The sequence below is a fragment of the Hakea prostrata genome, chromosome 8 (genome assembly GCF_041222555.1).
Source record: "Hakea prostrata isolate BN-2017 chromosome 8, UWA_Hpros_2, whole genome shotgun sequence".
NCBI classification, from domain to species: domain Eukaryota; kingdom Viridiplantae; phylum Streptophyta; class Magnoliopsida; order Proteales; family Proteaceae; genus Hakea; species Hakea prostrata.
Genome location: NC_142607.1, coordinates 14057904 through 14082595, shown reverse-complemented (window position 1 = coordinate 14082595; position 24692 = coordinate 14057904). Strand labels below are relative to the sequence as shown.

Sequence of the window (24692 nt, the reverse complement as noted above, 5' to 3'; positions counted from 1 at the left end):
GGACATTTGCATTTCTTATTCTTCTTTGAACCGAACAGGGAACAGTACAGAATCTCCATCCCCTTCTAAACCACCCCCCCCCCTTCTCTTTTTTTTCCCATCTCCCAGTGAAACCCCCTTTGTCTTTTTTCTTCTTCCCATCTCCCAGTTAAACCCTATACAGTCATGGTTATACGTGAAGGAAGAAATAGTAGAATAAAAGGTGGGGGAAGAAAGCATATTTGAATAAAACCCCAATGGAGCTCCCTTACTACAAACCCCCCCCCTCCTTTTTCCTCTTCTTTTTCTTTCTTCCTTTCTTTCTTTCTTTTTTTAATTTTTTTTTTAATTTTTAATTTTTATTAATGAGGGAGTGATACTGAAGCTCTAATTTTAAATATTCATACCAAATAAACATACAAAGTAATAACCTTGAACTGAAACTTTGACAGTAAGAGTTTTGGAAGACTATTTATAAGGCATAGTTTTTGGCGAGGTTGTCTTTTTTGGTAAACAGCACTTCTTTTAAATAATTAAAAAAAAAAAATACAAACTGCATGAGTCCAAGTTCCGACCGGGCGGCTACCCGCGCCGCGGCGCCGCGTGGGGGGCGCCCAAATGGCGCGCCTTCCCTTGCAACCCCCTGGGGGTCCCCCCGGGGGTCCCCCCTGGGGCCCCGCCGCGGCGCCCTCCTCGTTGGGCGGGTGCCGGCGGGGGTGGCCGCCTCCGCTCCCGGGCGCGTCGCTCGCGCCTTGCCCGTTGGGTTGTTTCCCTTGTCGTGGGCGCGCTTGTTTTGTCTTGTTTTATTAGCTACATACTGTGAACTGACCCAAAAAGTTCACCTTTACCAATTAATGAATTCATGAGGAAATGAACACATCAGGGAGGTTAACCAAAGGAGTTGGGATCCACTACCCTACCCATAGGGTAGAGGACTGCTCCCCTCACACTTGTCAATCACAAATTTAGGAAGGAACCCACACCTCTTATTTACTTTGTTAGTACTTAGAGGTAGACCCCCTTCAAAATGTATAATTGAAGGATGTAAGGGAAGCACAGTCCTCTACCTCAGCAGGTAAATGGTCTAGCCTCCAACCATGGTGATAGAGCTCTCCGGCCTGGTCTAGACAGACCTGGATCCACCCTCAACCAAAGATATCAAATCCGAAATGTGGCCTCAACAAATAGCAAACAAAATAAAGATCTGCGCAAACTGGAGCATTGGCATTAATCAGAAGAAAGAACTTTCCCACTACAAGTACCAAGTAACAACCCTAGAAACGGAATGCAACATTTCACTGCGTTAAATTTGCTTGCAAGATAACCCAAATACATGGGACAAATTAAACCCACCTTAATCTCAAAACAAATTCCATCTGACAACAGTTTCAATAGAAGTACACTGGGATTGGATCTGCACAATGGCCTACAAGCAGCCCATATGAATGAATGCTGTTCGAGTCCAGGGAAAATTTCCTCAGCCAGGTGAAGATTGGTTTACTTTATCTCTTTTCCTTAATATTTTTTTTTCAAGAAATTGGGGGGAAAAAAATACTCACAGCTGAAATTAAACTGAAGGTGTAGATACAAAACCTGCCGATTACCGATTTCATGAATAATACCTGCAGATATTACAATTAGAATGAGTCTACATTAAGAAGTCGAACCTGCTGAGAAGCCCATTCAAGCATTGGTATGGTCATGCAGCCTTTGTGCACTGATACTGTCATGCACCCTCAATTATACAATCTGATCCTTGAGCATCAAAATGATCTGTAAAACCAAGCAACAATAGTCATAACCCATAAGTCGCAAGGAAAATTTTAAACCAAGACTATTCTAATGCAAAATTCTAGAAAATCAAAATCATGTATAAAAGCAGAATATTTCTTTTAACTTCTACTCCAAGCACTTGACTTGAATGGTACAGAAAAACTCACGCGCAAGATGGTGATGTTGCATAGATAACTATGACAATGTCCTAAGCCTATGATAACTACAGTGGGTAAGTGAAGACAATTGTGCACTCAGAAAAAGATGGTGGAGGTTGCATTCCAACCAGAATGCCTAAAGAAACTGGAAATCCTTGCATATATCAGTTACCCATATAGCGATTAGCAAGGCAATAGCTTTGCTCAACACACTTTCTCCATCACGGGAAAGCAGTCCTATTTCCACCCTATTGCTTTCCACAAGCTTTCACTACTAGTTCCTGCACAAAATATATAGAGTTTCTTGCCTGTGATACATTTATGAGTGGCAAGAAGGCCGCATGCATGGGTATGAGTCCTATGACCGATGTGGTCACCAGCATAGCCAGCATGGCATTGCCATAAATTCTTTAACTATTATTTCAGCAATTTCTTGAAGACATCTCCATGATCACATGCTGCGGGTCTTTTTGTAGTTATCATGGGTAGTTACTAAGTGGATTGGAAGCAATATGACTTGGCAGTCAACACCCATGACCCATGACCTACACTAGAATTCCCACCACTCAACCTGCTGAATTGCTACAGCTTAAGTCAGCTGAATCACCACAGTACAAATGAGAGGTAGAAGGTTATTCAACTCCAAAAGTCATGGGTTAGGCTGCAAAGTGCTGCATATAAATAGAATCTAACAAAATTTAACTGTGACCGAATTTAACAAGTCAAAAACAACTAAAAATCCATCGACATGCAAGCTGGAATGAAAGATCCCATTCAGATCAGTCCTTCAATGAATAAAGACTAAATAGATTCTAATTGTGTGGGTTTCAGAAATTCTATTCTAGAAATGGGAAACAATACAGTAAATAAAAACTCCTAAAAGTAGCCACAAACTGAGAGGCTTGGCAGAACCAGAAAGTGGTTCGAATGAACTATGAATGGACTCAAGCTGGAACCACAGGTTTTGAGTTACACCTGGCCTGATTCCTATTGCTGTATTTCAGCTTTGATCTCTGATCAGCATCAGTTACCAACTAAAGCTCACTAATTGTCACACGAAGGCAGCAGATTCAACTAGTCAAAATTGTGAAATTCTAACCCAACTAGGACTTGGGAGTAATAATCTTAATCACAGTAGCAAACAAATGGAAACAGGAATTGGAAGTTGGAACCCACCCAAATTGTGTTAAAATCTCTACACAGAAGACTAGAGTTTCTATTTCAAATCAATAATAAACTAGAGCTCAGATTCATATAGGAACTGAGCAAGCATAACAGACAACAACAATAAGCCTTGTCCCAACTAAATGGGGTCGGCTACATGGATTCTTGTCTTCCAATCAGTTTTGTTTGAGGCCATGCTAGATACAAGGCCTAAGCTATGCATATCCTTTCTCACCACTTCTATGGTTATCTTAGGTCTACCCCTAACTCTTTTTTAGTTCCTTCAATCTAGATTATATCATTTCTCCGTACATGGGCATTTAATGATCTTTGTTGAACATGGCCATGCCACCTCAAACAACTTTCCCAAAGCTTATCACTTATGGGAGCAACACCCAAACCAACTCTAATATGATCAAAAACAGAATGAACGAATAGGATAACAGACAGCAGCTGATAATGTGAAACAATGGATGAATAAGATAACAAAAACAAAATTATGACAATTTCCAAATGGGAAAAGTTGAAGAGCAATACAGGGCCTAATTCAGATTGAAATACACTCGAACCGGCAACAGCATTAAGACATGCCTCTCAAATGTAGTCGTGAAGGTGTCACAGAGGTGTCTTGTGGGTAGTGCCTTGATTTTTACCCCTCCATCAATGACTAGGTCACTTAGATGCCTTGACAGCTATTCTCTCAAATGAATCCCAAATCTAGAACGGGGCTTAGGCGCGAACACCTTACCAGAATTTGGACAATTCTGTATCCACAACTTCAACTAAGAACGTAACCCGAGATCATAAGATTCAGCAGCGCTGGTCAACAATGGCCAAGAAACAGCCCACAGCTTTTCCCAAGCAACATAACATGATCAATTTCCACCCACCTAAGAAGCTTCAATAAAATGAGTGTCATAATAACTCACTTTCGAACTCCTCCATGTACAGGTAATTATCTCTCTAGGTTACTGGGTAAACCATATGTAGATAACCAAAGGAAAAGGTATGCTGACTCCAGACATAACTGAGCATTGAGCAAATTCATCAGAAACTACTCTAAGGCTCAAAAATCCGATCCAAGCACAACATGAGCTTCTTAAGGCGGTAAACGTAGGCCGGTCAAGTGGACCCATTAGGTTCAACTGAAGATGCATATCAGCCTTCCATTTTACCTGAATCGCCTCCCTTATTAAGTACTAGCATTTAAAAAACAGATTCAATCACAGAACCAGCACTACAACACAATTAAAGCATCCAATGCACAAGAATCCTGCCACTTTAGGGGCATGCATAAGACAACAACAATAGAGAAACAAAAATGAAAAATCCCCTAGGAAGGAACCCTGAGGTTAATGTCCACAAAAAAGCAGTGTTTACCTAAATGTGGAGAACTGACATTTGTGCCTTCCTCAATCATCAGAACGTCACCTTTAGGTGACAGAGTCTCACTTGAGGATACAGTGGTAGAGCTTGATGGGTTACCTTCTACCACTTCCATACCCTCAGCTTCACCCTTTATCCCTTCGGAATTGCTAAGGCTGTAATCCCCAGCAACAGGCCCATCCTGAGAACAGATGTCAGTTGATTTTCCTGTACTTGAAGACCCAGAAGTTGATGTTTTACTTGGAACTTCAGCATCTGGGAGTACCCCAGCAGAAGGAATAGGAGAATTTTCTTTGCCACCTTGCTCATTGCTAGAATTACTGGAAGTAGTCAACCATGAAAACTGTAGGCTGTGGCCTTGCCAGGATTTACCATTCAAGAAAGCCCTCTCAGATGCACGACGTGTTGTGAAAGTTACACGAGCAGAACAATTTGCAGATGGCTCCAAACCAGTATGGGAGTCTGAATCGTCTAGTTCAACAGAGACCAGATCACCAAATGATTGAAAATGTTCCTTCAAGGCAGCAACCTGGAAATAAAAAGGAATCAGTACCAGCATACAACGAACCTGATATTGTTCAGAAAACATAATTAACAAGTAGAAAACTTCTTGTGAGCGGCACATCATTGTTTATGCCTCATTGTTTACAGCAGGTCCTAAAAGCAGGGTTTACTAGTCAAAACCATAGACAGCAGTCTATGCTGTAACTACATGCAAGACCCATCAAAGCTCACACGTGTGTAATACGTTACCAGCAAAATGAACATTCGACCTTTCTAATAGGTTTTTTTTTGGATGAATAAATAATGATATTAAACAAACAACGGACTACAAAGACAAAACCAAGCGAGAAGGATCAGGGAGAAGGGGTGATTTGGGAGTTGAGGCCCCAGGAGACCTTTCTAATAGGTTAGTGACTAGTAAAACTAACTACTTTATAGGCATCTCAATGCAGCATAGCCTTATACCAACCCAAATCCAATTCAGACCCAGAATGGGAACAGGTCCAAATATGGATTTTAGACTAGAAAGGTGTGGGGAAAGTCCAAGATGAGGGAAATGAGAAACTGAGAGACTAAAAAGTGAAATCGAGGAGGAAATAAAGAGGTGGTGGTGGCTGAGTTCCAGGCTCAGGAAGAATCCCAAAAACAGTTCCTGCTTTAATACCTTGATAAAACAGAGAGAGCCTTGGGGGAAAAATAATGACTTGTGTCTCAACAGAGCAATCATGTTCTACTTACAACCATAGATAGAGAAAATAACAGGTAGACCCCAGAACAATATGAAATTATAAATATACCTAAGGCTCAGATTACAACTCTTGGAATTATTGTCATTAATTTCAGCAAGCAATGCAATAACTCCTTACCCTAGGACTTGACTTCTCCTACTGAGCTTTGACCTTAGTTTGGTCGCATCAGATGAATACCATGACTGCTATCTGAAATCACCCAAACCAGCAAATTTTGGCATTCAGAACTAGTTTTATCCAGGCCACTTCATTGATCTAATTCTTTTGAGGGCTCCCCCCCCCTTTTTTTTTTTTTGGGGGGGGGGGGGGGGTGTTTGGAGTAGATTGTTGGAATAGAGAATCAACCCAAGTTTCATTCAGTTTTGTTGGCCGGATCAATTTTATTTTAGTTTTCCATATAATGGATCTCTAGCTATCAGATCATTGTTTCTCAAATTAAACCCAAACATTTATCAGATCACTCCCATATTTAAGGGATTCTCATCCTTCTTATTAACCACTGTTTCTAAAAGTCTGGAGCTACTCCAAGGGGCATTTTCAGTCAATTTTCTGTATTATCCGCTTGAAATGTATTGTCTTGGAATCTTGCCGGGAAGGTTGTTCTTCAAGCCTCCACCATACAGAACACAAGCCCATAACCACCTCTAGAAACAAGCCGCAAAACAACTCCAGCAAGGTTGTGTGAGGTGGCTGCTATGGGGGAAAGCTATTAAAGTTCTATTTATGTAATTTTGTTTTCATCATTGTATTGACCCTGGCTGCCATCAATCTCCTGCCGGTTACCACTATTCAAGGTTAATACTTGCACCAGAACTTCTGTTATGTTTCTTATTTGAAGTGACAACAATTCCTTTTGACTGTCTTCAAATCTGATGGGGATTGATATAAAATTATGATAATGCATTCACATCCCATCGGGTTTTTTGGGTCAACATGATTATTCCCATATCAATATTAGATGATGCTTCATTGCTCTTTGAAAAAGGACATGACTCTTTTTATTTACCCAAATATTAAAAAGCATCAACAGCATAGAGAAATATATGCACCACAAAAGCATATAAAGAGAAAGAGAGGACCTACATTTGCCAACTCAGCTGGTAACGGCGGATGAATTTTAAATGCAGTCGGACGGTTATCCAACTTGAACCTATTCACCAGAAAAGGAGGCCCTATTGGTACAGATGTACGACTCAGCTGCTTCAAATTCCTAGGTGACTGTGACATCAAGTTTGAACTTGTTTTTGGACTGGGGGATGCACTATTCTCCTCTGAATTGTTTTTATCAGCCTTTCTTTCACCTGTAGTACTAGGATTTGTGGCTCGTGGACTAGCAGCCCTGGCAATATCAGTTGCAGTCCCCACTTTATGCCTTTTAATAGCTTGGTCAGCAGCTGCTTCACCTTTAACTGATATAGCCTGCACAAACACAAAATTCAGGGTTTGAATGCCACCCAGTGGGCTTACAATTTTACATAATTCACGTTATTTGAATTTTTTTGCCAAAACCTAATTTTATGCATGCGTCTTCAAACACAAGTCCATACCCAAGACCTGTACAGAACTTTCTTTTTTTGCAGATAAATAAGAATGTAATGACCAAATGATTGAAAACTGTAGGCCTCTCAAACATATCAAAAATGCATTTAAGATTGCATAAAAGTAAAATAAAGGTGGAAATGGGTCTTACCTGTTTTTCAAGCTTATTCAGCTTGCGGCGAAAGTCATCCCGCTTCTGGTCCAGCATCTCCTGCTTTTTTCGGAGTTCTTCCTTCAAAAGCTCCAAATTCTCTAACTTCTTTTGCACAGGGGGGATAGCCTTGTGACTATCTACCACAACAGGTTTAGGGTGAATGGCAGCAGGCACGGGAACATCAGATGAAGATGTACTAACCTTCAGAGGTGCAGATGGGATATTTTCCTTTGCTCCATCAGTCATTGATGTCTGGGAGGGAATAGAAGCAGTTGTAACACCACGGGAAGCTGCTGACACAGCATTGCTACTGTTAATGCCGTCATCAGGAATGCTATCCCTATTAGCCCACCACAACTTGATGAAACGGTTGCCCATCACAGCATCAGGAGCCTTCAGAGCAGCCTCTGCTTCTTGTCTTTTGGAGAACTGAACAAATGCTCTTTCGCTGTTCAGTGGAATATAAATGTCAATAACCTCCCCAAATTTTTGAAAATGAGAAAGAAGGGCCTCCCTCTTGTTGCTTTTCTGGGGAATACCATTCACAAAAAGTGTACGTAACGCCTTCTGCATCGGCCGTCCACCATTTCGCCCAGGATCATTCCGTAGCTTTGAAATAGCAGCAGAATTCACAGTTTTTGGGTCATCGTCCCCCATAAAAGTCAGTTTCCCATGAACAGCCATACCAGGAAAACTAGGTAATGCCTCCTCAGGATCTTCCTTTGCTTCATTCCCAATAGAACCTAAGGAGGGTAATGGATTAACATTTGCACCCGAAGCTTCTACTTTAACTCCTGAATTCCCAATCCGTCCCCAAACAGATGCCGTTGAAGTAATGCTTTTACCTGGACGTTCACCTTCAACTCCATCAGAAACCCTTGAACTGTGGAAATAAGATGTATCAGAATCCCACAAGGACTCAACATCACTAATCTTGGAAGAAGGGGCCCTTAAAAGTGCACTTGATGTCTCTGGATGGTCAGTATTCCACAAAGGCTGGTCAGGATCATAAAGATCAGCTTCACCCACACCAGCAGAGGAAGACGGTACCCCATTCAGGCCTATTCCATCATCATTTGTCCCAGGTTTGGTACTTTTACCATGCAAACCTTTGTTATTCGTCAACAGGCCTGAAGGAGCACTAACTGAAGCTAAAGGTCCTGTTCCAGATGGCACCCCCAATAGGCGTGCACTAGGAACTGAAACAGGGAGGTTGAACTGAGAAAGGCTCTGTAATTCAGAAAACCAACTGTTACTGCCAAGTTGGGACATGATTTAAGCACAGAATTTGAACACTCTGATTGCAATGCACTATGACTACCTCAATGCAATACAGTCTTTTCTTATCAATTATACTAGCGGCATAATATATATATATGAATTCATCTAGGGAAACACCAACATGCACCAAGTAGTTTAACCAATCAACAACTCTTCGATCTTGATGATTGTTCTGGGAACAAAATTCCATGAGTTGAATGACCCTAATTATTGAAAATTATAAACTTTTTCAGATTAATCATTATATAGTCTTTCCAACCATTTAAACAGTTTTATAGGGTTAGCAATCTGAAAGTGTGAATAAAAACTCAATAGCCTAGACATGGATTTCAAGTGCTATCTCAAACAGGTGACTGGACAAGACTCATGAGAACATAAACTGAATATGGACATAGCATTACAAGTAGTAACAAAGCAACCATGTCAGGAAGCAAGTACACAAGAAGCCCTTTTCCAGACCTTATTAGTAGTACATCTAATACAGATCCAAGAAGATATCATGACCAGCAGACAGGTACATAAGAGATCTTTGAGGTCAAGACCTGTTATGATACAAATGAAGATAAACATTATACTAAAAGATTATTTTCCAGGCTTTGCTATTCCCAAACCATTGAAATACAAGACACATACAAATTGTTGAGCTAAATCTGATTTAGTACCAGGTGAGGAGTTCTCCTGTATCAAATCCAACAAGATGGTATCTTCATCACATGCATGGCAATGTCAGGGAATGATACTTTTTTTCCAGATTATTCATCTTCAACTTCAGGTACTCTGCCTCATATGGTGGCAGCCATGGATCAAGAACTCATCGAGATCTTAGTTATATATTTTCTTAGGGATTCGCATAAAACACTAGGTATGAGTTAAATAGGTAGAGAATATCTTCATAATATCTCAATATTTTACTTTAACTGTATGCACGGTACTACTTTTCGCTGAAATTCGCTAAATTTTGGCTGTTTCTGTGATCAGCGATTTGTTTCTCCCAGCGAAAACAAAACTTTCTGAAATTCGCCAGAATTCTGGCAAGTATTGCCGAAAGTCTTGAAAAATTACTGAATATCGACGGAGATGGAAAAGAAGGCGGAGACGATACCAAACCCTCATCCCTGTGTTCTCTGGCAAACCCTGCAGTAAGGACCACAAACTCAGTTGGTTAGGGAGAAACCCCTTTCCCTGTGAATGTTTGAGTCGATATTAGACTGGCTGATTTTCTTCATCACATCAGATCTCGAATCATTCTGTTTTTTTCTGGCCGATTTTCATATCCCAGAACTGATTCTATTACAAACCTCCAAATATCTTTAATCGGTGAGTATAAACCTTATCTCCAAGAAAGAATCTTTAGAGAATTTTTTGGGAGCAGCTTCGATGAGAATGGAAGAGGCCAAAATAAGAGCGACGGGGATTCAAAAGATCGCTGGTGAACTGAGATATTTCAGTTGAAGGGAATAATGAAAAGCTCCAGCGGATAAGAATGAACGGTTGACTGGCAAGTTACAAGGAGGCAGAGAAATGGAAGCTGACATCACCATGGTCGCCACCGGTAGCTTGCTGCTGTAGTATATAGCTTTTTATGCAAAACCTGACCTTCCCCCATAGACCATATTCACGGTTTCTGGATATTAGACTCATAGGAACGTGTTAGGAAGAAGAACAGTCCATTTCCCATTTAAGTCTAGGCCCAAGTGAAAAAATTGACTGACATTTAGCATTTCTAGCCACACACGTGGTAGAAGAATGAATGAATCATAATTTTTGTCTTATTATTTTATCATTTGTTTTCAAGAATTCTGCACAAATTGCGCCATTAATGTTGGTGAAATCTCGCCTAAATTTCTTACAGTGATCGTATGCTTCCCACCAAAACCTAACTTCAATCTCCCCCAACTCCCCAAAATAATAACTAAAAAAATGTCAATGAAATCTCGCCAAAATTTCTTACCATAACCATATGCTTCCCACCAAAACCTAACTTCAATCTCCCCCAGCTCCCCAAAATAATAACTAAAATATGTGCATGCAAACTCACTAAGATTTTTGGCCAACTCTATTTTAGCTAACCAAGCTGCAACTTGAAACCAAGACAACATTAGATATGAGTTAATATCTTGGATATCTCAGTATTTTATAGTAATTGTAAGTTTTGCACTGAACCTGGCTTAGATTCAATAAGAAAAGAGAAAGAAAAAGTGCATCAACTAGCTGATAACATTGCACAACTCAGTTTTTTGGCTGAATGAGTTGGGTTTTGAAATGGCAACAAGGGCTTTAATCCATGGGACAAAATGAAATCGCATGAAGCAATTGAAAATCAAGTTGTACCTGAACATCTTCAACAACAATCCGATTCACACCATGCTCCATTGGGCACATATCCCCTCTCAGACAGAATCCACGCTCCTCAAAGTCTCTACACCGTTGGCGTGCCATGCCCATATTCAAGGATGGAGGGATTGGTGGTCTGAGCGTTCCTTGCAAACCAAGGGAATGGAATGTATCAAGGTTTCCATTGGGCATTCTTGGAATTAAACCAAAAGCATTCCAGGATCCACTCTGTGCATTTCCAACACTTGGCAATCCTCTTCCAGGAAATAGGTTAGAAGGGGTTGCTACTTGTGGAGGCATATGCGACGCAAAATCAAGCGACTCCACAGAGCTGAACCTGGAATCATGTTGGTTCCAGAGGCCAGAACTCCTTCCTCTTCCCCTACCCAAGGGACGACCTGCCAATGCAGATAAATCAAAACGAGCACCAAGATCACCACGAGATGCTTGATTTATTCTTGCTCTCTGACCTAAGTCCAATTGAGCATGTGGATGTGTTGCTATGCCAAGACGTCTTTTTTCAAATTTTGCAGAAAGGTCTCTCTCTGACTGGGAAAGATTATATCCTTTTCGTGTTTCACTAGGCTGAGGACCACTCTCAAGGTATAGCTGCCCATTCTCAAAAGGTTTACGCTTTCTGTTTGGCCTGCTCAAGAATTGTTCAGGTGCATCTCTGTCAAAAGACCCAGATCTTGGCTCCCTCCTACGATGTTTATGGTTTCGATCATCATCCTCATCATCACTGACCTCTTTCTCCTCAGGGTCACTGATGCAGCCTGTAGGAGATAGGTCCTCTGGCTTTGGAGATGAAATTCTCAGTTCTGTCTGATCCTGCGCAATGAAAGATGGAGATGGTTCACCCTTCCTGATGGCACCCAAACTCTCAGCAGGTGCTACAATAGAACCATCTTCTAGAGCCTGAAACAACTTTGTAATGAAGGAATTTGTACCTGTGAACAGAAATAAATAAATAAATTACGGCATCAAGCTGCAGTCAGCAACCTAAAGAGGGATTAGAGCTATTTAAAACAAGTTTTTCTTCTATACATCAACAAAAATTCGTATACTAACAGAACTCAGCAAAGGATTTCAAATATGCTTGAGCTCTTCACATGAAGAAAAAGGACCTGCAGCACTTGCACAATACACTGCAGGTTGAAATGGAGAGAAGGAAAGTGCTCACGTATTTAGGATTTTGTTATTTATTTATTAGGATAATTATGTAATCAAATTTTTAATTTGAGTAGGATATTTAGGATCAGTCTTAATTAGTTTTAAATTCCTAGGAGTCTTGGTAACTGGTAAGATCAGCCTTTTTTTGTGTTAGTTTTAAATTACCAAGAGTCCTACTATCGTAGTTTTTGTATTGAAGCAAGTCTCTTTTATTATTTAGACATTTGTAACTAGTTACTAAGCAAGGAATAGAAAAGTGAGGTACAGATTGAGATTTGTACATTTGCACCCCCCCCTCCCAGAAAACAGAAAAAGACTCTCTCCTCTTCTTCTTCTTCTTAAGAGTGTTCTTCTCCATCTTCCCCTTTTTCAAGTCTGATTCTTCTTAGGTTTCCCTTCTTCCCCCAATCTTCTTTATCCTTCATTCTCCTGTATTATGTCCCCCATTACCCCCTTCATGAAATTTGGACCGAAGAGAAAGGAAACAGGACCCTGGCTTGGATCCCTTACGAGCCCACCCAAGCATGTAGTGACTCAAACAATAGGGCTGATAGCATTTCTGTAAGCAATTCAAATTTTACAAAGGGAGTGACATACTTCGTAAATTAAACATAATCTTAAAGGGGTTGCTTGGTTGACAGTACGGCTAGGATTACAAAAGGGATTAGTATCATTAGTAAGGTAAATCGGTTACTCACAAACAGAGAGGGGGAAAAAGAGCAGATTAAGAATAGGACACAGAAATTTGGGAAAGAGAAGAGTACAGTAAAATGTAGAAATTGACGAAACTATAAACCAAGTTTCAATTACCGTTAAATTTTAGGGAACACTTACCAACCCAAAGCCCCTTCAAATACAACCAATCACCCCAAACAGTACATGAAGAGGGAGATTTAGGGTATGCAATTACACCCTAATTGTAAGCACTAGTTCAGATCTGATAGATGGTATGATTCTCACAATTCCAGTAAGATTTGGATCTAGGAATTTGAAAATCAGGGAACCCATAGTATTTATTCTAGCCCAACCTTTGAGGCTGAAAAGTGAATAATGGAAAGAGGTAGTATTTTTCTCTCCTTGAGCCAGCAGTAATGCCTGAATAGGCAAACGGTAGGGGAGAGATAGCAAACAGAGAATAACAGAAGAAACAGCAGCGGAAAGAAAATAATAGCAGTAAGGAACAAGAAAGAAGAATAGCAGAAAGGATAAAGGAACAGAAAACCTGAAACTGGAAGAAGAACAGATAAAGGATAAATCAGCAACAAACGATCATGTCACAATATTGTAACAACAGGTAACTTTGAACTCCCAATGCAATATTCATCTGTCTAAATTGTTGGATTACGAGCATTTGAATAAAGAGAGCTCCTAATTACATTCCAAAACAAAAACAAAATTCAACTAGGAAAATGACACTCAAACAGAAAAGTAAACTATCTCCTGTGTCAGCCACTTCCCAAAATTCAAAAAAGAAAGACGTGCCCAGTGCATGAGGCTTCTACCACCATGGGGTCTGAGGAGGGTCATACTGTCACAGCCTTACCCCTGCTTTCGCAAAGAGAAAGTTTGCAGACTCAAATCCATGATCACTTGTTCACTATGGAACATACAATTGCACCCTCTAAAATTAACAAAATAAAAAATAGACCATGATATTATATCCTGCCAACCCCCTTTTGACCAAAAACCTGTTTTAAGTCTGGTTCTTGTAGGTCTGAGATCCCAAATCCAGATGCCCATCCAACTAGGCAACCACGATATTGCTACTGTATTACCTTCTCGCCAATTAAGCTAGAATCAATAAGTTACTCCCTTTAACCTAAACTTCTCAGTCTTTGTCCATAATCTCCCCATAAAGTTACTATTGTTTACAAGATCCCATTTCCGTTCTTGTTTTTTATCAAGATACAATAATCAGAAACATATTTGTGAGTAAAGCAATAGTTACCATGTCCCCATAAAAGTTACTATTGTTTACAAGATCCCATTTCTGTTTTTTTTTTTTTTTTTTTTTGATAAAGATACAATAATCAGAAGCACTTCTGCGAGAAAAAGCAATAGTGAACGTGTTGAAGTAAGATAAAAAAAGTACATATAAATTTACCAAAAGCCAAACCTAGACAAAGTATTATTAGAATGGACAAGAAAAGTTTTGACACACACGGACACCCCTAAGGACATGTAATTAACAGAACATGTCCCAATGATACTTAAGACCAAGACTGTAAAACAAGCCAAGGGTTTACACAAAATGCTTTCACACAAGAGGATGTTCTTCTAGAGTATTTAGCCTAGGACACATGGCATCCTATAATTGCAAAATGAACTTTCATACTTTTGCATTTTGAGCATATGTGCATGAGCTGCTATAGGGTCAGACCTTAGGACAGTTGCCTGTTTCATAAAATGATCTTTAAATTGCCTAAAATAAGAGGCAGGGGAAGTGCAGATTGACCATTGAGCAGAATGGCCTCATTGACCATCGGAGTCAAAAGCCTGACAGTTGCAACTGCCAGGCCTGAAGGTCGACCATCAGCCTGCTGACTCATTACCATCAAGTAACCGTCAGGCCAACTAAGCTTCCAACGGCTATTTTTCACCAGCTAGTTGTGTGGGTCAACCATCTCATTGTATAGGTTGATTGCTAGGCCAGAGATATGACCATTTGCTGTCCTTTGGGATTCAAATCAAACATACATTTTGGATAGAAATAGAGTTCTTAATGACACTCTAAACCACAATTCAGAAGACACTAATTAGCTACTCATTATTGCTACTCATTATTGCTTCTCTCTATCAAGCCTCGTCTCCCTAGCCAGGTGTGAAGGAACACAAGGCATCCTCCCTTAAACATCATCAAGAGGAAGAAGCAAGTTGAGGAGACCTTTGGTGCATTGCTCATCATTCCCAATATTGTGCATCACCGTCACTCATTCAAAAGGGTATTTTGCCACACCCTTTAATAAGTAACACCACTATCAAACGTCTAAGTTGATTTAGAAAGGTATTATTAACCGATAATTTGAAAACTCAATTAGAAGAAATATAATATTTTCTCTAAGAGATAAGCAACCCTTATCAACAGTATTTTACCACACTCCATTATGCATCTGAGAAATAGGAACACTGCTTCCAAAAGCCCAAAGTAGATAGGAAAAAGAAAAAGGGAATCACAACAAACCAAACATACCCTGACCAAGAAATTCAACTAAATTCTCAGTACAGAGCTTCTGTAATTCTTCAACAGGTTTATCTTTCTTTAGTAATGCAGCCACATATTCAGCAAGAATCACAGGGTCAGCCTCTGTCCTGAAAAATGCAAAACACACGCTATCAGAAATTAGTCCAAATAAATTAACCGAAATAGCCTTGATACCCCTCCCCCCCAAATACCATAATTATCATCAAGACCTTAATCAATTACTCAGAGACACACATGCGAATCTAGATCATCCATTACAAGGGATTCAATAATGCACTCAACTCAACACAACTCTACCTCAACTACTTCAGCAAGATAATTAACCTGGTATTTATCTAATCAATAACTTAAAGTGAATAGCCAGTGAACAATTGTGGAAGGAGAAATTAAAAGATTTGAATCCTACGAATGAAAGACAATTTAATGTCTGTTCAACTGCATTCATCTGAATGGATTATCTTTTGGAGAATTTTGCTGACCCACTAGCTACTGTTATATAAGTAGAAAAAGTAAAACCATATTGGTTTCAGACCAGCACACACAAAACATTTTTAAGAATCACAACATCCAGTGAAGAAGTTGGATATCCAGCCGCCTTAAGTCAGTGCCAAGTTTTCAGCAACTGAGTGTAAGTAGTGAACTCTGTTGAAATTAGAAAACGAGTTCAGTACCTCACCAAAGAAGGCATCATTTCAGAAGATTAGTGAGGATAATTGGCTGAGAACAAAAGTTTCCAGTTCCAGATATGTTTGAAATGACAACCTTGATCATTTTCATTTTTTAATTAGAAATTCTTGGATTTTTTCCCTGGATACTTTGGAACGCTCAGCGCATAATTAGTGATGCAGTTAAAACACAAAATTGTGCTATTTTAGTGGAAATAAGCCTCAGGTTGTATTATAATGGGTTGAGCCTTTAGATGAATGGGTTTTCTTTGTAATAGGCCATTTAATGAGCTGAAATTGTAGGTAGGAGGTAGGAAAGCACAAGATTTACCTTATTATTTAATTAATTTCATTAAGGAGCTGTAATTTTCTTGGTTATAGGATAGGATCGTGTTTGAACTTTGAATAGACCTCCTTTTCTACATTAGGTAAGAGTTTGATCATATGGAACTCCTAAAAAAACTAGTTAAAGTAGACTTTTAGTTACAAGGATATGAGTTCCATTATTGATAAGAGTTTTCAATTTCTCTTTCCTATTTTAGTATATTCTACGTTCTAGTTATAAAGTACACCTATAGTTTCTATTTAAAGGTATAAGGCCATAAAGCAAAACACCCTCCCCCCCCCAAAAAAAAAAATGTTTGGAATTTTTCTGTTGAATAATACTCAGTTTCAAAGTTCTTCAAAATTCAGAATGCTCTATTGTGGGATGCAACAATCCTCAGTGAGATGCTAAGAGAGGTGCTTAAGTCTAGAGATTTTGGTAATTAAGTATGAATCCCACTCAATGGGATGTACCAAATCGACTTTTGCAGATGATATCTTCTTCTACCCAACCCACCAACCGGGCATACCACTAGTGGCATCATATGACTTGTATCACAATGGATCGGCAGGTCGCTTCACAGTTTAATGATCCATCTATGATGCGTACTCAGAAAACAATGCGCATCAGATCCATCAGGTGTTTACTAAGTACTAAACAATTGTATTAGGACTTTAGCAGAGAGTATGATATGACCATGTCCTTGAAAATTATGTACTTAATTATTAAGAATCTTTAACAATATCTAACTTGTTTGAAACTTTAAATTGATTATCATTATGCCCTTTAATACTTAAGCGATGTATAATTATGCAATTAAACATGAAGAATCAACCGTATACTGCCAATCAAAGGTGTAAAAAATACCAATTTTTCGTAGCAACTTTTGCAATATGATCGTCTGAATTTCTTGATATAGCTTAAAATAGGGTTTCCACGATGTTTCAGGCCTCTTTCTTTTTTCGGCTGACAAGGGCATCTAGGCCTTCAACCTGACAAGTCCCGTGGGTCCATACTAACCCTACAATCACATGGAATGGGTCACACCAAGGTCAAAAAAGAACCATTCAACTTTCAACAGAAGCAGTTACAAGCACCAAACACCCCCTATGTGAGTCTCCCAAGGGCATGAATAGTTGAACTCAGGACCTCACGCTTCCTTAGGCAATAGTCCCTTGCTAACCTGACTCCCCCTTTGGAGTATGAAATTTCATGCCTTAACTTGGCCTAAAATCAACCAAATGGCCCATCGAAACTTGGCAGTAAAAAAAAACCATACTTCAGCAAATCACACCAAAATTCCGGTATCTCGGTCAACTTGATAGGACCAAAATGCCACAATGAAATGAAACTTTGAATTTGGAGATGATAGGGCTGGAAGAATTCCTAATTAGCATGGAACGTTTCCTTTATTGGAAGATTGCAATTAATCAATAGAAAGCTTGCACAGGTTTCATCATTGTCTTGATAGAATTGATAGTGGCAGTAAGAGTGTCAAACTTTGGATTAGATTTCACTAATGGCTGCCAAAAAGAAGATAAAGAAGTGTATACTCAAAATTGACTCTATAAGTGGATGGAAAATTGTAAAATATAAAACTCAGTTGAAGACAGATAGTTAATAAATAAAACTTTATCCGTGGATGTCTTAATTAATGATACCCTATTAGTGGAAGACAGAATCATAAATAAATGAAACTCTACCACTGGATGGCAGAATTGTAAATAACTGAGACTCTTTTAGTGGATAGTAGTTTTGTAAATAAGGTGTTGTTTGGCAATGCTCTTTTGGAGCTGTTTCTTGTGCTCAGGGCTATTTTGGCACAGAATCAATGAAATCTTGTGTGCTAAAGCATGCTAAAAAGGTGTGCTGGTTCACCAAAATGGGCAGAACGGGGCATGAACTGGGTGTTTTGGCAAACTTCAGATCATGCCCAATAAGCTCCAAATTGAAGCTTCTTGGGCACGGGCAAACTTTGGGGCAAAAATGCAGGGCACACATGGGCCAAAAGGCTGGCCAAAACAGTAAATGAGGGTATCGATGTAAATTTACCTTTTAAACACAAATGCCCCAAAACCAAGTCATTCCTCTCTCTCGTTCACACTCAACTCTCGATTGATCTTTTTCTCAGCTCTCTCTCTCTCTCAACGAAAACCCTCAAATCAAAGGAGCAACAACAAGGTATACTCACCATTCACCATCGATCGCAAGTCAAAGCTACTGCAGATCACAAGAAGATTCGACACCGTCTCTACAAATCAAAAAATCCGTTATGAAAGCTTCTCGATTTAGGTATTTTGATCCAGCTTCTTCTCTGCTTTCTCTCTCTGTTTAATGTTTGATTCTGACGTTAAAGCGGCAGTTCCTCTCTTCTAACCTGCTCTTCTCTGCTCTTGATTTATGTTTTTTTCCCCACCTGACAACTATGGAATCAAATCTAGATTTCTACCTCTGTGCGATTTTTGGCTTTGTTTCTCTCTGCTGTCTAGGTAGGTGATACATGTTGTAGGAAGGCCAACCCTATAAATGCATGCTCCACAAGAACAGGAACTATTTAGGATTTGCAATACAATTCAAAGTCTGTTGTGAATTACTCTGTAAATCATTAGAGTGGAGTGTCACTTTTTCTAAAAACACTTGATTGAAGAAACTGAAGTTCATTACCTTCCAGTTTCTCCATCATATTGATAGCATTCAACAAATATTGATCATTTTCCGTAGGAACTATTCGGTGATAACCTCAATCTAATGTATGCGTCTCAGCACAGAGTTGTGAAATATGGACTTGCATATTAACTTGCAATCCAATGGTACACAAGTTGGAAGATTCCATCAATTTTAACTCACATGAAATACATATTGGGATTGACTTTAATAGATTCAGTATAGACTGAATATTGACTTCAATAGATTCAGTATTCACAGTGAATATTATGCCAAAAGTGGGTGTCCAAACATCCACTTACTTCTGGCTAAGGATCCATAGAAATTTGATCAGCAATGATGCCACAGCAATTCATAATGAATAGTTCTTTGTTTATCTTTTCAGGTTCGGGGAATTTTGATCAGCAATGATGCCATAGCAATCCATAACAATTACAAATGAATTGGCAGCAAAAGAGGGATTGCCTCCAATCACTTAAGACATTATATTATTTGGAGCTGTAATTATATTGTTAACAATTTTTATAATAATTGTGGTATTGTGACCAATTCAGGAGTTAAGTTTAAATACTTCTATTTTAACTTGTTTTTAAGATGGTTTTTATTTAAAAAAATAATAATAATAACATGCCCACTTTTTGCACTTGCCAAACAAGATTGTGTGCCCATTTTGCCACTAGCACATGCCCATTCTAGTTTTACCAAACAAGATTTCAACTAGGTGAAATGAGAAAATGGGCGCAAGCACACCAGAAACTGATTCTCGCCCAAATAATCATTGTCAAACAACCCCTAAATGAACCACTATAATTGAATAGCAGAAATGAAATACTGAAAACACAACAAGGTTTTAATCGCTTGGAATGGAGATCAGGACAAAGATTAAAGGCAAAAAAAGGATTGTTCTGGGATATAACTCACTATACGGATATCATTTGCTGCTTACTGGGGAAGATTTGGCTATATTCATCTCCATTAGGCAAACTTACTATCCCCAATATTAGGTTCAATACTGCCAACCAAGGTTGTAAATCCAAATTGCAGAATACTCTTTTCTGAAAATTTATACTCAAAAGATTTAAGTACATCCATTAAACCTAAAACAACGCTCCCCTAAAGTTTTGGAGACAACTAAGTCCATTTGCCTCCACTAATAGAACAAACCAAACCCCGACCAACCCTCCCCCAACCCCCCCCCCCAAAAAAGGAGAATTTGCCCATGTTACCTGTTTTGGTTGTCTCAGCAGTCGGTGCCGGTGGGTTTTTGAACTCTGCGACAAGTGTGGGAATCTCATCATCCCCAGTGCATCCTGCAGCATAGCATGACTCCAAAACAAAAACTTTTTTTTTCTTTTTTAAAATTAAATCGTTGGCAACAGAATCCAAAAACATCATTGTGTTTATAAAGTTGACTCCAAAATATACTGGATGTTTTCCTAATTAAAAACAATTACAAAACAACCCAACCATCATCTAATTAGTTAGAAGACAACTAATCCTAGAAAAAGGAAAGTACTAAACTACTAATAACCTATAAGAAGAAAATAGTCTCTAGCTTATACGCCCAATGCAGGATATGAAAACTACAAAAAATTTAGGACTCATAAGGCCACAAAATTCTTCCCTGACATAGCCAATCAAATTTCAATCTCCTTCTCCAAGCTAGCTGGCTTTGGAGTCCACAGGTTCTGGTCACTAGCCTCTCATACACCAGCAGAAAAATCTGGGAAACATCTTCCTTCAATAAAGGCTGTTGGACGTAGCAGAATGGTAAGGTATAGACTACTAGATATAGATTTGAATAAACACAGAACTTGGGCCAGATATAATCCTGTGTTAGCCCAAACAAAAGTCCTGGGTCCATCGCTGAGATTCTCTTTAGATCAATATGGATCTAATTCTTCTTCACTATTTTAACCCTTTTGGAGGACTATAATTCCAACAATATCAATGTTCTAGGATAAGTTTGGTATTCAAACACTAAAATCCCGAGATGCTTTTCAGGGAAACCTTCCACAGAAGCTGTAACCTGAATGCTGCTTATTGAATAGATACACATAGCACTCAATAAGCCTTACATAAGAAGGTTCTTATCATCCTCTACCTTGGATACGTTCTCTTCATATTGTACCAGTATCTTTCTTCCTTGCCATTCAAGTCTATAATAATTACCATTGAAGGGAATACAAAAGATGAAAATGTTCCATTCCTCCTACACCTTCTCTGTTCACGTGTTGCAGGCCTCACTAGTTATTCAAAACCTGTGCAAAGTTCCTGTGGTTCCAATTGTTTAGTTCTTTCCCCATCTAACCAATAACTGCCATGTGATGTCCAACAAAAGAAGGATACTTGGAAACACAAGGATTCTGAAGAGTTATGTTCTTCATATGACACATTTACTACTTGTACAGACAATTTCTGATTGGTTACTTATGTGGTTGTCAAAGCCCCATTTTTGGGTTGAGGCTCCCGCTGTCGCCTAGGAAATGCTTTGCCAGTTTGGTTTTCATTGCAACCACTAACTTATTTGGTTGTCAATTGTCCACCTAGGAGCCTAGGCCCATTTTTGGATCAAGGTACCTGGTGTCACCTTGTCACCTTGGTTTTCATTGCCCTCTATTGCCTAGCCTTGCCTTGTTGCTTTGACAACCATGTTACTTGATTCCTATTCCACTTTTCAACTCTTTTAGGACCAAACTCTACAATATTTATAACAAATTTGCTTGTCCGTTATAATACAACTTATGAAGTGCAATTTGTAAATCTCCTGTGCTAGTAATATCCTTCCTACATTATGATTATACTGATAAGTGTTTAAAGAAATAATAATAATAATAATAATAATAATAATAATAATAATAATAATAATAATAATAATAAAAAAAGCAGATGTCATTAGCAGGCCACATGACCCTTAAATTGCAACAAATAACTATCAAACAAAATGAATAGCTAGAAATACCCCAAGCTCAGGCACATACACATCTGCAATTGAATGTGCTAGATTTGAACAGGCATCGACCAAGCAGAGGTTACATCTCGAAATTAAGTGCAAGTTCCATAAAAATGATACTGACATCCATGCATCAATCATCATGCTGGAGATGAGCAGAACTCAAGAACCTAGTTATAGTGCATGAAGCTTGAAATGATCACACCAATACTAATGTTACACGACAGAATCCTAAACCTAAAATGAACCAAACTGCTGTAGTCCGAGTCTACATGATTATCAGGTTTAAGAATTTTTGGAGAAAACCATATGTTTAACACTTTGCCTTTCACACTAAATAACCCGAACACTTTGAAGTCCTAAATCTAATATTAGTTACGTTTTTTTCCTCTGCCTCTAACCTCTAACTATGTTTAAGTTTGATTTGGCATCTAAAAGGACCTAAAAGAATTGAAAGAAGATAGTTGAAGTATTTAGACCTATTTTCAGCTCAGTAATAGCAAAATATCAACAACAACTACATTCGTTGTTGAAAAAATATATATATATAGGGTAGATAGTTGAAGTATTTAGACCTATTTTCAGCTCAGTAATAGCAAAATATCAACAACAACTACATTCGCTGTTGAGAAAATATATATAGGGTACGACTTTTTAAAAAATTGCCCAAAAGAAAATAAAATTGCAATGAAGCATGTTCAGAGATTAATGAACAAAACCGTATTATCAACCAAATGGCTTCAAGAACTATCAACAATATTCTATTGGCGTATAGAACGACGCCCATCTTCTCAACCATAATTTTAGGCAGAATGAATATTTTACGCATCGAACATGTTCAATAAATAAGTTCCGAAATAGAGACGGTCCATTTTCACAAGCAATTCCGAACGCCCCAAATAAATTTGGATGAACAGCGATGAAAGAACACCATATATAAAGTAGAAATCACTCACAGTGTTTCGAGATTCTTCACGAGATATCCAGTTAATGACGACTCCTCAAATTTCATATCCCCAACCATTCCTCTTCATCGTCTATGACCCAACCGCTCCGAAGACGAATCCCTACAACGCCATTAGCTAATAATGCAACTTTCAAACCTCACGCAGAACACTATTTCTGAGATAATTATCGAAACTTCTCTTCGGAGCTTTTACTGTAAGACCCTGGTAGGGTTTTTTCCCAAGCTATTTCCCCTTCCTTTGGGAAGAAGCTTAGAGGGATACGGATGCGGGAGTCTTCTTTAATTTGTTTTGTTTTCGTTTTGTTTTGTTTTTCTCTCTCTCTCTTCGTTTTTCCCCTTCAATCGGGGCTCGGGCTCGGGGCTCCGACTCTTGGCCCGTTAGTGACCCAAACAGAATAATTTCACAATTCTATTAGATAAAAAAGAATTTTTTGAATGCTAGGTACCTTAATGTAATATATTACATATAGATCCCAAACCAACTAACACCATTTTCACCTTTTAGGTTTTTTCAAATTTCAAATATGGAATGATCAAAATACCCTTCAAGGTGTTTAATAATCAAAATAACCTCATTTATCTATCATGTTTTTATTCTTATGCTACTCATCCTAATACCAACCAAAACTGCGGCTTCTTTATTCAGTGTTTGATCGAAGACTCAGCTTTCACAAAATTTTTCACAGGCAAAAAGTCCAAATGAGAGAGAAAGAAGAATTTCCCATGGTACCTTCATTTGTCACCCACTTCCGTCAGCCAACTGCTATCATCACACCACACGCCCAAATGCTAATCCAACAGTCGTAAATGAAAATGTAGGATTTAAGTATATTTATATATTTACAAAATCTCACATAATCTTTTGAAATTTATAGAAAAAACTTTGTTCACTCGAGTCAAATGAACTCAATTTAAGGCTTTTAGATTTCTTCCGCTTTCTTCTTCCTCTCTTCCTTTCCTTTCTAATATTGAAAAGCTTGGGACTAGCGTAATTGGTCAAACCCATTAGATTTGTGGTGTTTGAGAGATTGTCTTTTTTCATAAGCCAATTTGACTAACCAAAATCAGCAAAAACTACATAAAAACAAAAGCTCAAAAGTCATAAACCAAGCATAATGACAATGAATCCCAAATCCATTTACAAAGAAGCAACATCAGATGCTAACCCACTTACAACTATCACACGAGAACATCAAGAAACATAAAGAAAAAAGAAGTAGACCAAATTGAATAGAAACCAAGGAAAGGAGAGAAGCGAAGGAAGAGTGAAGAGGTGTTAGGAATGCTTGATATTGAAGTGAACGTTCTAGACCTCAAGGTAGTATATCAAGCGAGTTACACACTTGCACCCCATGCCCTGGTCGCAATTCCTTGCTTTGTCTTCTCCCTCACATCTCACCTCGCATGATTTACAAGTCATCTCTCTCATTTATGATAAGTTTCCTGGGAATAAAAAGTCACGGTTTTGGTTAGGTATTAAAGATGGGTGGCATAAGAATAAAAATATGACAAGTAAGTAAGGCTATTTTTGTCACTAAATGTTGTGAGGGGTATTTTGGTTCTTCCGAGTTTAAAATTTCAAAAAACTTAACAGTGGATTACGGTGTTGGTTGCTTTAAGACTCATACGTAATTTATTGCATTAAGGGGATCAAACATTAATTTATGTTTTACTAAAATGACCCACACGTAATTCTATAAGAAAATGATAATATTGTGAAAA

The 24692-nt window shown here is 38.7% G+C and overlaps 1 protein-coding gene across 1 annotated transcript; it reads right to left on the bottom strand.

Moving 5' to 3' along the window:
* Window positions 1-792: 792 nt before the first annotated feature.
* LOC149007110 (zinc finger (CCCH-type) family protein / RNA recognition motif (RRM)-containing protein) lies at window positions 793-23245 on the bottom strand. The gene is made up of 7 exons (XM_089164768.1): window positions 22960-23245; window positions 15385-15503; window positions 11019-11971; window positions 7404-8636; window positions 6797-7132; window positions 4455-4989; window positions 793-1752 (listed from the first exon to the last, which is right to left on the bottom strand). Exons 1-7 carry the CDS (start codon window positions 23025-23027, stop codon window positions 1706-1708), a joined length of 3291 nt encoding a protein of 1096 aa, XP_089020894.1. The 5' UTR covers window positions 23028-23245; the 3' UTR covers window positions 793-1705.
* Window positions 23246-24692: the final 1447 nt, after the last annotated feature.

What these genes read in the sequence shown, in the direction of transcription:
- LOC149007110 (XM_089164768.1), bottom strand. Translation starts at nt 23,027, where the DNA reads ATGGTTGGGGATATGAAATTTGAGGAGTCGTCATTAACTGGATATCTC. An exon ending in GTGAAGAATCTCGAAACACT is followed by an intron (nt 15,504 to 22,959) that starts GTGAGTGATTTC and finishes TGCATTTTTCAG; the next exon opens with GACAGAGGCTGACCCTGTGA. An exon ending in TTGTTGTTGAAGATGTTCAG is followed by an intron (nt 8,637 to 11,018) that starts GTACAACTTGAT and finishes TCTGAATTACAG; the next exon opens with AGCCTTTCTCAGTTCAACCT.